The sequence below is a fragment of the Amphibalanus amphitrite genome, unplaced genomic scaffold (genome assembly GCF_019059575.1).
Source record: "Amphibalanus amphitrite isolate SeventyFive unplaced genomic scaffold, NRLGWU_Aamphi_draft 000100F_arrow, whole genome shotgun sequence".
NCBI classification, from domain to species: domain Eukaryota; kingdom Metazoa; phylum Arthropoda; class Thecostraca; order Balanomorpha; family Balanidae; genus Amphibalanus; species Amphibalanus amphitrite.
In genome coordinates, this window is record NW_024881595.1 from 1,053,753 (window position 1) to 1,067,914 (window position 14,162).

The 14,162-nt window shown below is 51.0% G+C and overlaps 1 protein-coding gene across 1 annotated transcript in view; it reads left to right on the forward strand.

Annotated features, from left to right (window-relative positions):
• The window catches only part of LOC122380556 (protein NDNF-like), a 30,401-nt gene extending 22,903 nt beyond the window's left edge, over window positions 1-7,498 (forward strand). Inside the window, exons 10-11 of the mRNA XM_043363808.1 lie at window positions 5,239-5,347; window positions 5,661-7,498. Of these exons, the coding sequence (XP_043219743.1) occupies window positions 5,239-5,347; window positions 5,661-5,861 (310 nt within the window). The 3' untranslated portion in view covers window positions 5,862-7,498. The remainder of the gene's footprint in view (window positions 1-5,238; window positions 5,348-5,660) is intronic.
• Window positions 7,499-14,162: the final 6,664 nt, after the last annotated feature.

The following is a 14,162-nucleotide window of genomic DNA, read 5'->3' on the forward strand; positions in this document are numbered from 1 at the left end:
GCAGCCTGCGCCAGGTTATGTTCCTGCAGCGCAACGACCAGAGCAGCGACGACGACCTAGCAACCTCCGTGAAGGACTGGTGGTCCACGGAGGCTTTCGGGACCAAGTACGACAAGCCTGTGGCACAGTCCAAAGAGGACGAGCGTGCGCTGTCAATCCTGAAGAGCAAAACAAAAAGGCTTCCAGACAGGTATGAAACAGGGATGCTCTGGAAGGAAGACCGGGTGGAGCTCCCCGACAACAGACGGATGGCAATGAAACGGCTCGAAGCCACGGAACGAAAACTCAAACGCAACCCCGACCTGGCCGGTGCGTATCGAGAAACATTGCAAGCCTACATACATGAAGGACACGCACGAAAACTTACGCCCGAGGAAGCGTCACAGCACAAGGGACGGAGATGGTTCTTGCCGCACCATGCAGTCACCAACCCCAACAAACCGGGCAAGGTGAGAGTGGTTTTCGATGCTGCGGCGAAATTTCAGGGCACGAGCCTGAATGACAAGCTGCTGACCGGACCAGACCTTCTGAAGAGCCTGCCGGGGGTGCTAATGCGCTTCAGGGAGGAACCTATCGCCCTAACAGCAGACATCGAAAAGATGTACCATCAAGTCCGAGTGACCGAGGAAGACCAGCCTTCACTAAGTTTCCTCTGGCGCGATTTAGACACAGCTAGACCGCCAGATGTCTACCAAATGCAAGTGGTTGTCTTTGGCGCCAAATCGTCCCCGGCAATGGCGAACTACGTGCTCCAAATGACGGCCCAAGCTCACCAAGAGCAAGCAGCCCCGAACAGCGACGTGCATGCTGCTGTGGCCGCCGTTTTCACCAACTTCTACATGGATGATTTTCTGAAGTCGGAGAGAACACCAGAGACGGCCATAAAGATGCAACGGGAGCTATCGAAGCTCCTGGCCTCTGGCGGTTTCCGACTGACCAAGTGGCTGAGCAACTCCAGGGAGGTTCTGGAAAGCATACCGGTATCGGAGCGAGCTCGAGGGAGCACGGACCTCGGCCTACAGCACCTCCCAGCGGAGAAGACCCTTGGCGTTATCTGGGACAGCGAGAAAGATACTCTGAGCTTCCAAGTCACGACCACAGAGGCCCAAGCTACCAAACGGGAAGTCCTCAGACAGACAGCATCGGTCTTCGACCCGCTGGGCATCGGCGCTCCATTCATCATCCGAGCCAAGATATTGCTACAGCACCTATGGACGCTGGACTTGAACTGGGACCAGGCACTGCCTGATCCGGAGGAGAGGAAGTGGAGGCAGTGGCGTGAAGAGCTCCAACGGCTGAAAGAAGTCGCCGTGCCGCGCTGCCTCAAGCCAGTCGAAGGGAAAGTTGTCAGCAGCCAGTTCCACGCGTTCTGCGACGCGTCGGAAACTGCGTTTGGTGCGGTCATTTACCTCCGCACTTCGCTGACGAACGGTGATCACCACTGTTCATTCGTCATGAGCAAAACGCGGGTGGCACCCCTGAAGCAGATGTCCATCGTGCGGCTGGAACTACAGGCCGCAGTGCTGGCGGCCAGGCTTATGGACACCGTGCTCAAGGAAGCAACAGTGGCGACGGAAGCGGTGACCTTCTGGTCTGACAGTAAGGTGGTGCTACAGTACGTCGCGAACGAAAGCCGAAGGTTTCATGTCTTCGTAGCCAACAGGGTGGCTGAAATTCATGACCTGACCAGAAAGGAGCAGTGGCGTCACGTGCCAGGGACGCTGAATCCTGCAGACGACTGCTCAAGAGGGCTGGCCGCGTCAGAGCTAACGCCAGACTGCAGATGGCTCCGCGGACCCAGATTTCTGTGGCAAGATGAGGAAGACTGGCCATCAAAGCAAGACGCGAGCCCGCTCAGAGCAGGACAGGAGGAAGTGAAGGAAGAGAAATTCGCTGGACTCACACTCCAACGACAGCCCATGCTACCAGACGCCACCAAGTTCTCGTGCTGGCTCAAGTACCGTCGAGTGGCGGCCTGGGTGAGACGTTTCACTCACAACGCAGCCATGCGCGCCTCAGACGCTGAAACGCGCCTCAGCGGACCTCTCAGTGCCCAAGAGCTCAGAGATGCCGAAATCTGGATCCTGAAACAGACGCAGAGGACAAGCTATCCGGAGGAAACTCGCAGTCTGGCGCTGGAGAAAGAGCTCCCTGGGAAGAGTGGTCTACTTCCGCTCTCACCATACCTCGACGACGATGGCCTGATGAGAGTTGGCGGGAGACTGGGAAACGCGTCAGTCTCAAAAGATGCCCGACACCCGGTCATACTTCCCCCTCGAGGTGAAGTCACCCGCCTGGCCATTCTGCAGAAGCACAAGAACTGCGGTCACGCAGGCGTTGAGCAAACATTGAACGAAACCAGGCAGAAGTACTGGGTCGTGAGGGGAAGAGCTGCCGTGAAACGACTCCTGCGAGGTTGTCCCACTTGCCGGCGGCTCAGAGCGCTCCCGAGGCCCCCACAAATGGCCAGCCTGCCTACAGCAAGGTTTGACACTGCTCGGCCATTCAGCAGTACGGGTGTTGACATGTTCGGGCCGCTATACGTGAAGCGATTCCGCAGGACTGAAAAGCGTTACGGACTGCTCGCAACATGCATGGCTACGAGAGCAATCCATCTGGAAGTGGTGCACAGCCTGGACACAGCCAGCTGTATCATGGCACTGCGGCGGTTCTTCGCAAGGCGAGGGAAACCATCAGTCATCTTCTCCGATAACGGGACCAACTTCGTGGGAAGTTGTCGCGAACTCAAGGCAGAGCTACGAGCCATGGAAAGGGAGATCGCAGAAAATCTCAGCGCCTTCGAAGTGGACTGGCATTTCAACCCCCCGGCTGCTAGCCACATGGGGGGAGTGTGGGAGAGGCTGATTCGATCGGTGAAGAGCACTCTGACGAAGGTGGTGGGTACACAGACGCTCACAGACGAAGTGCTGGTGACGGTGCTCACTGAAGTTGAGCACATGGTCAACAGTCGACCCCTGACCCACGTCAGCTCGGAGCCGCCAGACCCAGAGGTTCTGACGCAAAATCATGTTCTGCTCGGTGGCGCCTCGAAGCATCTCGCGCCAGGGCTCGTGAGAGACAGAGACATGCGCCGCCGACGCCGATGGAAGCATGTCCAAGCTGTGGCGGAACATGTGTGGAAGAGGTGGACAAGAGAGTACGTGCCGACTCTCATCCAGCGGAGCAAGTGGCGCAAAGAGCAGCGAAACCTGGAAGTCAGGGACATGGTGCTGATAGAAGAATGAAACATGTCTCGGGGCTCGGGGCCATTGGCACGCATCCGCCACGTGTTTCCGGCAGCGGTGGTAGAGTCCGGTCGGCCGAGCTTCAAACGGCTATCGCGAAACTGCACACGCGACCAGCCACCAAAAGATCTGCTTCTGAGAAGAAGAATGCAAGTGAATCTGTGCAGACGGGGAGAAGGAGGATGTCGAGAAGATGAAGGAAGACGAAGAAGGAAGAAGACGATGAAGTAGAGGACCACAAGTGAATTGAAGCTGAGAACGAGACGAATCGAGAGGAGAAAAGTCAACGCATGGCGAGCGAGCGCCGTGTTGGTCGGCCTGGTCTGGCTTGGCTTATTCGCTCGGCAAATGTCTGATGTCTATGTGTGCCGCTTACTAGTGAGTAGTCATAGGAATAGCGTGTGAGAAGTTTGTCGGTCATTTGTGTGTGTTCGGAACGTACGACCGAACACAGGGGGGAGTGATGTTGCCGACAAACTAGGCAAATGTCGCGCCGCTGATGCCGAGACGAGCCGCCGCCGCGCCGCCCGTCACCCCGCCTCGCCGGTCCCGCCGCCGAGCCGGGCCGCCGCCCGCCCAGCGGCCACCTGTCGCCGCGCATAGCTTTTTTCTGAGACAGAAGCAATGGGCCGTATCGACGCCGCGAACGGCGTCCCCCTGTGACCCTGCGACCCGGCTGACCTGTCACCTGTTCCGAATGGGGCCGGCGGGGCCCTGGGCCTGGGAACTGGAAGGGTGTGTGAGGGGACGCGGCGTGCCGGCCGCCTTTTTTGTGCTCTGCGTCACGACCCCTGTATCGAGTGACATTTTGGCCACGTATTTGAACCGATACCGGGCTCTGCTCGGTCTCACTTCACTGTTAGTCGCCGACGAGTTCACTTCGCTCTCAAACGTGGACGGCGGCGCTCTACTGCCGCTCACGTCTAACTTTTCTAACAACTGTGTCTGTGCTGTACTGCTGCCATCTCGCCGTCTTCGGTCAATAGCGAACTCTTCTATTTAGAAGACTGTGTTTAAGTGGTGGTGGTGTGAGTGAAACCGAAGTGGCGAGTGGAGGAAAGGAGAGCGGCGCGCAGCTCACAGTTTTCACGGTGGCCGGGTCTATTCACTATTCCTATCAATCCTCTGTCATCCTACATAATATGCATGCCGCGAGGTGTGCTCCTTATGCGCTCTGAGACGGGCGCTGTTGAACGACCCAACATGCATGCCGCGAGGTGTGCACCTTATGCGCTCTGAGACGGGCGCTGTTGCACGACCCAACATGCATGCCGCGGGGTGTGCTCCTTATGCGCTCTGAGACGGGCGCTGTTGAACGACCCAACATGCATGCCGCGAGGTGTGCTCCTTGTGCGCTCTGAGACGGGCGCTGTTGAACCTTGATCCGTAAATTATTCATCTGTGTTTATTTATTTACCGATTAGATACTTCCCTTCTTCATTATTCGTTCACTGCCTCTATTAATCCTACATCCTCTCACAATTTCCCCCGGCCGCCAACCCGAATGCTGCGAGACGTAACAAACACTATACAGTCCACACAAGAAAGCCAGAGACGTCCGCAACAGGAACGCTAAGATGCACCTTTTGTTGCGCAATTAAGCGTGACTATGGTGAGCGTTGGGTGTGGGACACAGCATTAAACTATGTCACTCAGCCCGTGTAATGCGGCACAGCCTACCACTCCAGGCAACTGCTTCCTGTGAAAAGTGGAACCATAGACCTCTGTACCTACACCACAGGTGTACAGAGGTCTATGGTGGAACATTATTCTGCAGTCAACTGTACGGTGGATCTCGGTTCTTAGCGAACAATTTCGGGCTCAGGTTATGCAGATAATGCACAAATAGGTATATTATTGTCGATAATCAAATAACTCAGATACGGGTAATTTGTTTGGCTTTAAAGAGATATTTAACTATTGCTATCGTCCGTCTTTACCTTTCTGTCCTGGGACGTGACACAACTGAAGCACGCATTTTCACCATTTTCAGGAAGCGCGTGGAGGTGATCTTTGACGACCTGACCCCGGGTCAGAGTTACGTGGTGCGCGCCATGGTTCGTCCAGATAAGGGCCGGTTCATCCCGTACAGCCTGAGTCAGGTCAGTGAGCGACTATAAACTGAGGATCGGGACGACATATGTGGACGTTAAATATGGACGTCAGACGGCAGATCATTTTTTTTTTTTGCAAGCATTTTGAAAGAAGCCTCAATTTATCAATTGTTGCACATGCTTCAGAGACTTCCACAAGCTTAGTTCGTTCGGTTTTATTGTATGTGTATACATGTGATCGTTTGACCATAAATCGATTACTGACCGTTATGCATAAACACAGTTACTCCACGATATTTTTATTGTCATGAATTCCACCGTAGCCGAAACTGACCATTTCATTTTCCTTACGTTTCACCAGGTGACGCTGCCGCCGTGTTCAGACGAGGTGCCGAACGAGTTGACGGAGGACAACATCGCTGGCCTGCAGCCAATCGGAGCGCAGGGATCCGGCACCAGGACGAGCGCTGAACAGACGGGCTCGTCGCGGCCGGCCTCGGCCGACTCCCGCGCCGAAGCGGCGGAGGAGACCAATAATGAGCTCACTGACTGGACTCCGTGACCGGTGCAGCAAGGGCGGCACTGCTCGGAGTTCCCACGTACTGGAGCAATGTGAGACATACTCCGAGACGAGCAGGTCGAAGGCAGTGGATCCTGTTCGAGGGTCGAGAGTGTTGAGTAATGTACATATATCTGATCAAACCGAGGGCCTTTTCTAGCCTGTTACACAGATCGCGAGCCAGCGATTAGTAAGTAGGTACCGTAGCCATATAGTAACTACTGTATTGTGGATTCAAATGAGATGCGTTAACTGCTAACTCGTCTTGAATAGATGAAGAATTTCTTCTCCAGAAAATGTTGAGCGTCTTAGCAATGTCCCGTAGCGCCTGTAAACATGTCATTGTACCATTTGTATAATGAACTCATTTTCTTAATAAAGACGGCAAAACTCAACGAGACATCTTTATAAGCTTTTGACATGAGTAGTACCTAAGACTGATCGCCATGCTCTCGTGACAATACTACAAAGCTATGTACTCAACTACATTCAATTAATTTCGACTTCACCACCATAAAATATGCATAAGAGCGACTGGAGCATCTCGGTGACGCAGAACCATGTGCTCAGCACCAATCAGCGGTGCTCTGTTCTGAGCACCGGAGCACGTGCTCGGGAACCGGAGCACAGTGCTTGGTGCACCGGAGCACGGCTCTCTTCGCTGAAGACGCTGGAGCTCGGTGGATTGAAAACGTTCATGCACTCAAAACTTTTTTACTACCTCCTGGAGAGTTCATTTTCATCAAACCCGCAAGATAATAGTATATTGAAAGGGTAACTCGCTGCTACCATTATGTGCATAGTAACGGTACGTGGTAAATATGAACTTATTCGCCAGCGAAGAGTATTATTACCATGTAAATATCAATATTACTCTCGCGATCCAGAACATCACGAAAACTCTTTCCTCCTGGGTATCGTGACTCGGGTACAGATAGTCGTTTCATGCGTGGATCTTGTTTACCCTCGTGAAGATGATATTTGAAATGGAAACAATCAGCCAATCAGAAACGAGATCGGCCGTTTGCGGTTTGAAGGCCGCGCGCATCTGTCAGTTTTCGGCCGTTGGTCTCCGAGAGCGGATGTGAGCAGTGTCGGTGCCGCGCGGCGTGGCCGTTGGTGATTGTGCTTGTGTGTTGTTCATCGCCTATAGAGCCTCTGTGGACATTTTATTGTAAGTACCTATGTGCTAGAGCATTGCGTGCCGTTGAGTGGTGCTAATTTGACCTGGTTAACAGGACCCCGTGCACGGCCACGTGGCCTAGTGTTGTGAGTACGTACATTAATTTTGTTGTGATGCTACAAGTTTATGCATTTTGTTGGTGACTTTGAAAAAGCCTTGCACTGTAGTGATCCAGTCTCATTATCTCACGCAGACGGGCGACCACCCAGGAACGCCGTCGCTCACTTCAAATATTGTGCGCTCTGCCTAATCCAATATGAGGGCGCTGAATGTCTTGTATTCATATTCAAATTGCATTCAAGTTGTATCGTGCAGTGTTTATTTACCGCTTGTGCATTGCTGAACGCTTTGTATAAATTTGTATGAATAAGTGAAGAGTCTCACAATGTTCATGGTTGGTGTGCCCCTCGTATTGTTTGTACGGAAGCCAAATATACCTACATTGTTGCTCTTGAAACATTTTTTTTTTTTAGTTGGTGAGCTCCGGTTAACAGAAGCTTCGTGAAGCTTCTGAAGGAAGCGTCTGTGGGTCTGTTACCATCCTCTGGGGGGTTTACACTAAAGGAAAGAGTAAACATTACCATGTGACAAAGGGTAGGCCATAAGAATATACTCTCTGTAGGAGGGTAAAGCACAGAGTAGATGATACGTTACTCCCTAAAAAAGGGTTCCGTTAAAGATTTACCCTTTCAAAGAGTGTAACCCAAAAAATGTTACACTCTAGACAAGAGTAAATCAAAAGAGTTTACCATTCAGAAGATGGTAAAAAACGTCTGTGTGTCATGTTACCCCTCCCTGGCGAGTTTACTCTTCATGAAAGAGTAAAATTTACCATCTGGAAGGTGGTAAAAAACGTCTGTGTGTCAAGCTACCATGCTATGGCGGGTTTACCCTTCAGGAAATGGTAAAAAAGTTTTCAGTGTGGTCCGCCGACAGACCGTTTCCTGACCAGAATCGGTGACCGGAACGGTCGGCCAGGCGGACCGCGTGCTCGCACCGCAGCGCGTTACGAGTTCCGCGTCACAGTCACAGTACGCACAGAGCGTGCCATTATGCGTAATGATGGCACGCATAATGGCACACATAATGATGGCTTTTCTGTAAGAATCAGGATGCTTTGATTATAGTCGAGGCTGGTCTTGACATCTACTTTTATATCTATGTTACCTACATGCTGGCAGGCAATGGACGATGGACATTAGGCAATAAATATGCCCCAAAGTGCATCCATCCTAGGCAGCACATTGCAAATTGTTTTAAAGTGTAAGCGGCGAAGAGGATAGAGACGGCATGGTCCTAGATAATATTACATCGTCTCCACGATTCTGCCTTACCTAGTCTGACAATAACCGCCCTGATTGTCTTCTCCCGTCAATGGCGGCGATTCTGCCCGTGTCGGCCGTTTCACAAACACAAAGGACACGCACCGAATAGATCAGAGCCAGCTGGACGTGGCCAGCACGAAGCTCCCAGGAGGCGCCGTGTGCGGGGGCCTCCCAGCCGACCGCAGCCGGGACGTGCGGCCGCTGCACCGGTCGCGGCACTCCGCCGCCATTGTTCGGGCCGTGAATCCTGTCCGGGTCCGCCGGGCGAGGACCGGCGCACGCAGCCGCGAGACGCACCGTGTAGGCCTTTTCTCTCAGAGCGTGAAGACACGATTTCGCGGAACGCTTGGTCACATGACGTTGCGGCGGCTGCATCCTTTGTTGGTGCGTACCTATAAATTAATCTATGAGCGTATTAGTGGTTTTTATGTAGCCTGCGTGGTGGTTCTAAATGAAGCACGCTTAGCGATCCCAGTAATAGCCAACGTGATGGTAGTGCAATGACTTGCACCACAGTCTGCGACTCTGCACTGAGTCGTGTCAAATTAATTGGTTCACTGAATTCGCAGACATATATCACGGGGTCGTGAATAATTTGTTTGCTGTTACAGTCACCCTTCTCGTCTTACCTAAATAAGGGAATGGATCACTTGCATACCTGATATCACTAATGACCCAATACCTACCACCCCGCAATGGAAATCAGTTCGGCATACCCTAACCCCAATTCCACGAAGAGCAGCGGAGGTTACCAGAAGTCGTCGGCCAAAGTGGGACACAATTCCGCCGGAGGCGCGACGTCCGCCTGTCCTCCGCGGCGGACAGGCCGCCGCCACGCACCCGGCGGATTAGAAATGGAACACGCCCCGTCGCGTTCCTTCCAGTTCGGCTCACGTACTCAGTGCTCACGTGTACCATAGGGTTAAGTTAACATGGAAAACAGCAAAAAATGGTGATACGGCGAGAATCGGCCTGGGGTGCTCACTTCCCGGGACATGGGGTCATGGGTATATACTAGTGATGTCAATTACGGAAAATCGGAATACCGATACCAAACCAAATATGAACCAAAACCTTGGGGAACTACCGAAACCAAACCAACTTGGGAACATGAGGGAAATACCAACTTTTTACCGATTTCTTAGCCTCTTATACATAAATGAGGGCTCATGATACCAACAAAATACCATTAGGATTGAAATACCAAATGCCAAGTTGGTATCGGTTACCAAAAAGTTGGTATCCGATTGACATCTCTAGTATATACCTATAACTCGGCGACATATCAGTGGGTCTCAGCAGTACGCGGTTGCCACCGGCGGATAGACGATAGAGGACAGACGGAGCTAGCGAATCAATGTGGCAAATGGCATAGTGCCACAAGCAAACCATTACCAATAGTTTCTTTTGCGAAGAAAGCAGAATGTACTTATACCTTTATATGTACTTATATCAATATCCATGTATCCTATACCTATGGTATATGGAGCACCTTATGCCGCTAAGGGCGCTAAGGTTGACTTCTGCCGATCATTTCCAATTAGAAGTAATCAGTACCTTTTCAGTAGGTTCCAGACAGCCAGCCTGCACAACACACATGAGCCGCTGCACTGGCCCCGCTCTTTACATGTTTTCACCCAATTACCTACCACCTCGCTATTAAAACCAGTTCGGCGTATATACCTACCAAGCCAGATTCCACGAAGAGAATGAGGGTTTGTTAGAAATCGGCGGCCGAAGTGAACGCGACCTGAACCGCCGGGGGCGTGGCGTCGGCCTGTCCTCCGTGACACCCTCCCCTCCCCTCCCCTGCCCTCCGTCAGGCGTCAGGTGACCGTGGAGGAAGACGACCGCGAGCAGACAGTCGCCGCGCCAGTGAGCGCGCAGCGCCGGCCGAGAGCGGGTTGTGTGAGGCGTCTCTCCGCGGTGTGCACGTGCGCGTGTGCTCTGTACTTACTGCTCGGAAAGTCTGGTGTTCCGTGCTCTGTCTTGGTGTTCCCGGTCAGTGTGTTAGTGTGTTGTACCTATCGACAGCAGAACTCCCGTGTCGGAACACCTCAACTCGCGGGAGCTACAGGGGAAGGTCTGCCGAGAAACCCCGTAGACATCTGGGTAAGTCGAAATGTTTACCATATAATGAACGCGTGACACAACTTTTCACTCTGCTAAGTTATCGGATAAGGACGCCAGGAACCGATAGTCGGAAAACAAACAATTTGAATAATTTATTATGTGCACTGAAAACTGGTGAAGAATTCCTAGCTGTTGACAGGGGCGGCGGATTCGGGGGGGGCAGGGGGGCAGCTGCCCCCCCTGGCAAACTCGTGGGGGGGGGGCAAAAGTATCTTTTTGCCCCCCCATAATTTGTGACAAAGCTTAGACAAGAAACCAGGTACCTGATTATTCTGTTCGATCATCTGAAGATGTAACCAGATGCCCATAACTTTATCATACGTTGCCTTTCTTAAATGGCAAGCGTTCACGTTCAATTGAAGTTTTCCTCTCTTCAACCTAGTTTTGGAGGCTTTATAAGCGTCAATGTGACGCAGCGGAAACCCAGGCCTTCAGTGACCGCTTCAGGAGCGACGGATACGGGGTGGCAGAGGAGGCATCGTTCCCTAAGAAACTTTTGGAGGAGGGGCAAACGTATATTCTTGCCCCTCCATATTGTGCCCTAAACATGAGGAAAATTTCCATAACCTGATATTGCAGCTATGCGCTCCTACAGTTTGTCCAACGGTGCCTTTTGAATATGTGTAAATGCTAACCATTTCCGCTTTATATCATTTTGTTTTTGTCTTTTCAGATTCGATTTATAGATGTGTGCAAGAGACGCAACTCATACCTTCAGTGGTCGTTTGCCTCTATTTTGTACCTACATAAATGCCAAATCGCAAGCGAGCGGAGACGGAATGGCTAGCCATTCGCTTGCGGGTAGTTAGGACTGATGAGCGCTCATAATAAGCCACTCCCCTGATTTCTTCGAGCGCAACAGTTTCCAGCGCATAAAATGGTAAACGCCGAGGTCGTACACATTGACGACATTGACCAATGCACGGTATGGTATGACACCCAAAGGCCAGTCATCAGAGATCTGCTTTGGGCATTCGGAGGCTTGTGTGGGGCCAGTGTAAAAACTGGATGTTCACAGTTCAGTATCCGCTTTATTTCAGTTTTCACTATTAAAAAAGTAAAAATTAGTGTTGGAAACTTTTGAGGGTTAGGGCACTGATCATTAGTGGGCCCCCCTCTGTCTAAAGGCTGACTATAGAATAAAGAGCATCAAACACGAACAGTAGCGGCGGAACACCTTCAATTAAGGGCCTGCCGACTTTTGGTCCAATTCTTTCCATGCAACGCCCATAGCGCTAACGTTAAAATGCCAAAATCAAAGGGGGGCACGGTGCCCCGGTGCCCTCCCCGTTCCGCCGCCTATGAACACGAAAGCGAAATCTGAGGCATTTTGGAAAAATGAGTATGCCCCGCAGCGTCCGATAACTACCACCTTCCGGTGGGTCAAGCCAACGGGGCCCAAGGCTATAATGGCACTTTTATAACGATAGCACTAACCTTCTCTCACTTTTTGTTGAAGTCTGTTCCGAATGGTTTCGGCGACAGACTGGCTGCACTGAGGTATGTGCAACTTTAATTAAAGCCACCTGAGGCACCCTGACACCAGGCTGAATCTGGGTTGGAAATGCTCTTGCAGATATCACTGGCCGCTGATTCTCGAGTGCCTGAATCGGTAGATGTCGTGGCAAAATTTGGTGTGATAATTTGGACCTTACCGCAGTCAGCGCACCCTAAAAGAAACGCCCTACCCAGAGCTTCTGGATTCTCGTTTCAGTCCACCGTTCCTTCACCCCAGCCCACCGCCACGCTCCCTCACCTCAGCCCTCCGTTCCCAGCTTGACGAGCATTTGGGCCTTAGTTAAGCCTTGCTGTAGGCCAACTGTATAAACCATCGAGACAGCCCGTCTCGGTGGGCTTAGTTGGCGAGCTACTGCCTTGGGGAGGGTTTCTGGCGGATCGCTGTCCCAATAGGTTCAGATGCGACCGACTGTCTCTGAATGTTTGAGCGGTCTCCTCCCGCTGTGAGCTAGTTGATATCTGTCTCAGAAATACTTTTTAGAGGAAGGTTAAACGGAAATCGAACGTAAAATGAACAGAGGAAATGCTAACGAGTTACCTCATTGAAGGAAAGCGCTCGCCTACTTCAAAAGGTTTGGAACCGTTCTTCAACATCTAATATGCGATCGGGTTATGGCACAACTTTTCCCATTGAAACTTTTTTTCTAATACAGCAATACGAAAAGCGTTACATCGTCCACTGGCGGATCCAGGGAGCGGGCATTTAAAGCAAATATTTACTCTCCCTCCCCTGGCCCCTGCATCGCCCGAAATAGACAAAGCGTACCTTATGTTTCCTAATAATAACACTTTTATCAGGATTTTTTATTTTTTGCTTTATACTGTTCAGCAGTAGATCCGTAAGGAATCGGAATCCGAGGAGTTTTTGGATTTGGGACACTTTTTCGGGGGGTATGTCCCCTACAGTGTCGGAAACGTCTTTCTGGATCCGCCTATGACATCATCTCGACTGGGATCTTGCCCCCCCCCCCCCACGCCAAAATCGAATCCGCCGCCACTGGCTGTTGAGACTGAGACGGGCGCTTCTTTTTTAAAGGGACCCTCCCACCTTCAAAAAAGTTAATGAATTGGCATGAAAGTGATGTCGCTCGGTTCAGAAAGAGCAAAAACAAATATCTACCAAATTTCATCGAAAAATATTCACCGGTTTTGAAGATATTAGACTTACTTTTGTTTACTTTTTGGGATCTCCGCTGTTCCTAGCGACTTTATTTGAAAGTGCGGCATTTGTTGCGCGCAAAGCAGCATATACCACCGCGTGCTACAAAACGTTTTAGTCAAACATTTAAAAATCGTTAGATATCTGCGCTGACGTCACACATTCAGAGGGGTATTCCTATGCATAAGCCCCTCTGAATCAAAATGCTGCAATTTTGAAATTCAATATTTCCGATTTAAGGCATTTCTCGGTGTTGTGAGTGCCGAAACCGGTAATTGTGAGCCAGGGACCCCATTTTGGCTATCTCAACTCAAATCTAATGTTAAGGTGGGAGGGTCCCTTTAATGCCTTTTTGACACAAAACAAAACCAAATGCATGAGTGGTGTCAATAATGTCAAAAATGCAACGCCGCCCAATGTTGTGTGATTGTTTCACGTTGGCCAAGTCAAAGACTCTGACTTTATCAGTGTAAAGATGGTATGACTACTTGTAGACTGTACGATGTATAAGTGTATAATTGTATATGCAGTCTATAGCCGAAGTACAGGATGGGTTGGGTCGCGGCTTGTCGGCAGTCGAGCAGCCCATGGTACTCCTGACGATTCGTTTATCGACAGTCTTGTGGAGGTTTCCGTGGCGTATCGCCTGCTTTGGATAATAGCATTAAAATCACTGTAGTCTGGCGAACCTAAGAAAGGATGGATTTAAAGTAATTCTGCGGCCGTTGATGAGGAAAACCATGGTTTTCCTGGCTTATCGGCGATGATGGTTGAGGGAGACATTCTCTCATCAAATTTTGTTTGTGTTATGGCGTAGGTATATGGACATACCTTTGTATGCTTGCACTTGTTTACATGGAACGCGTTGAATTGGAGGAAGCAGTTGCCGACAATTTTTATTGTTTCATCATGCGCGCAAGACGCGGAACACGATTTTTATACGAACGGTAATTGATTAGGACAAATCACAGAAAGTGATGGACATA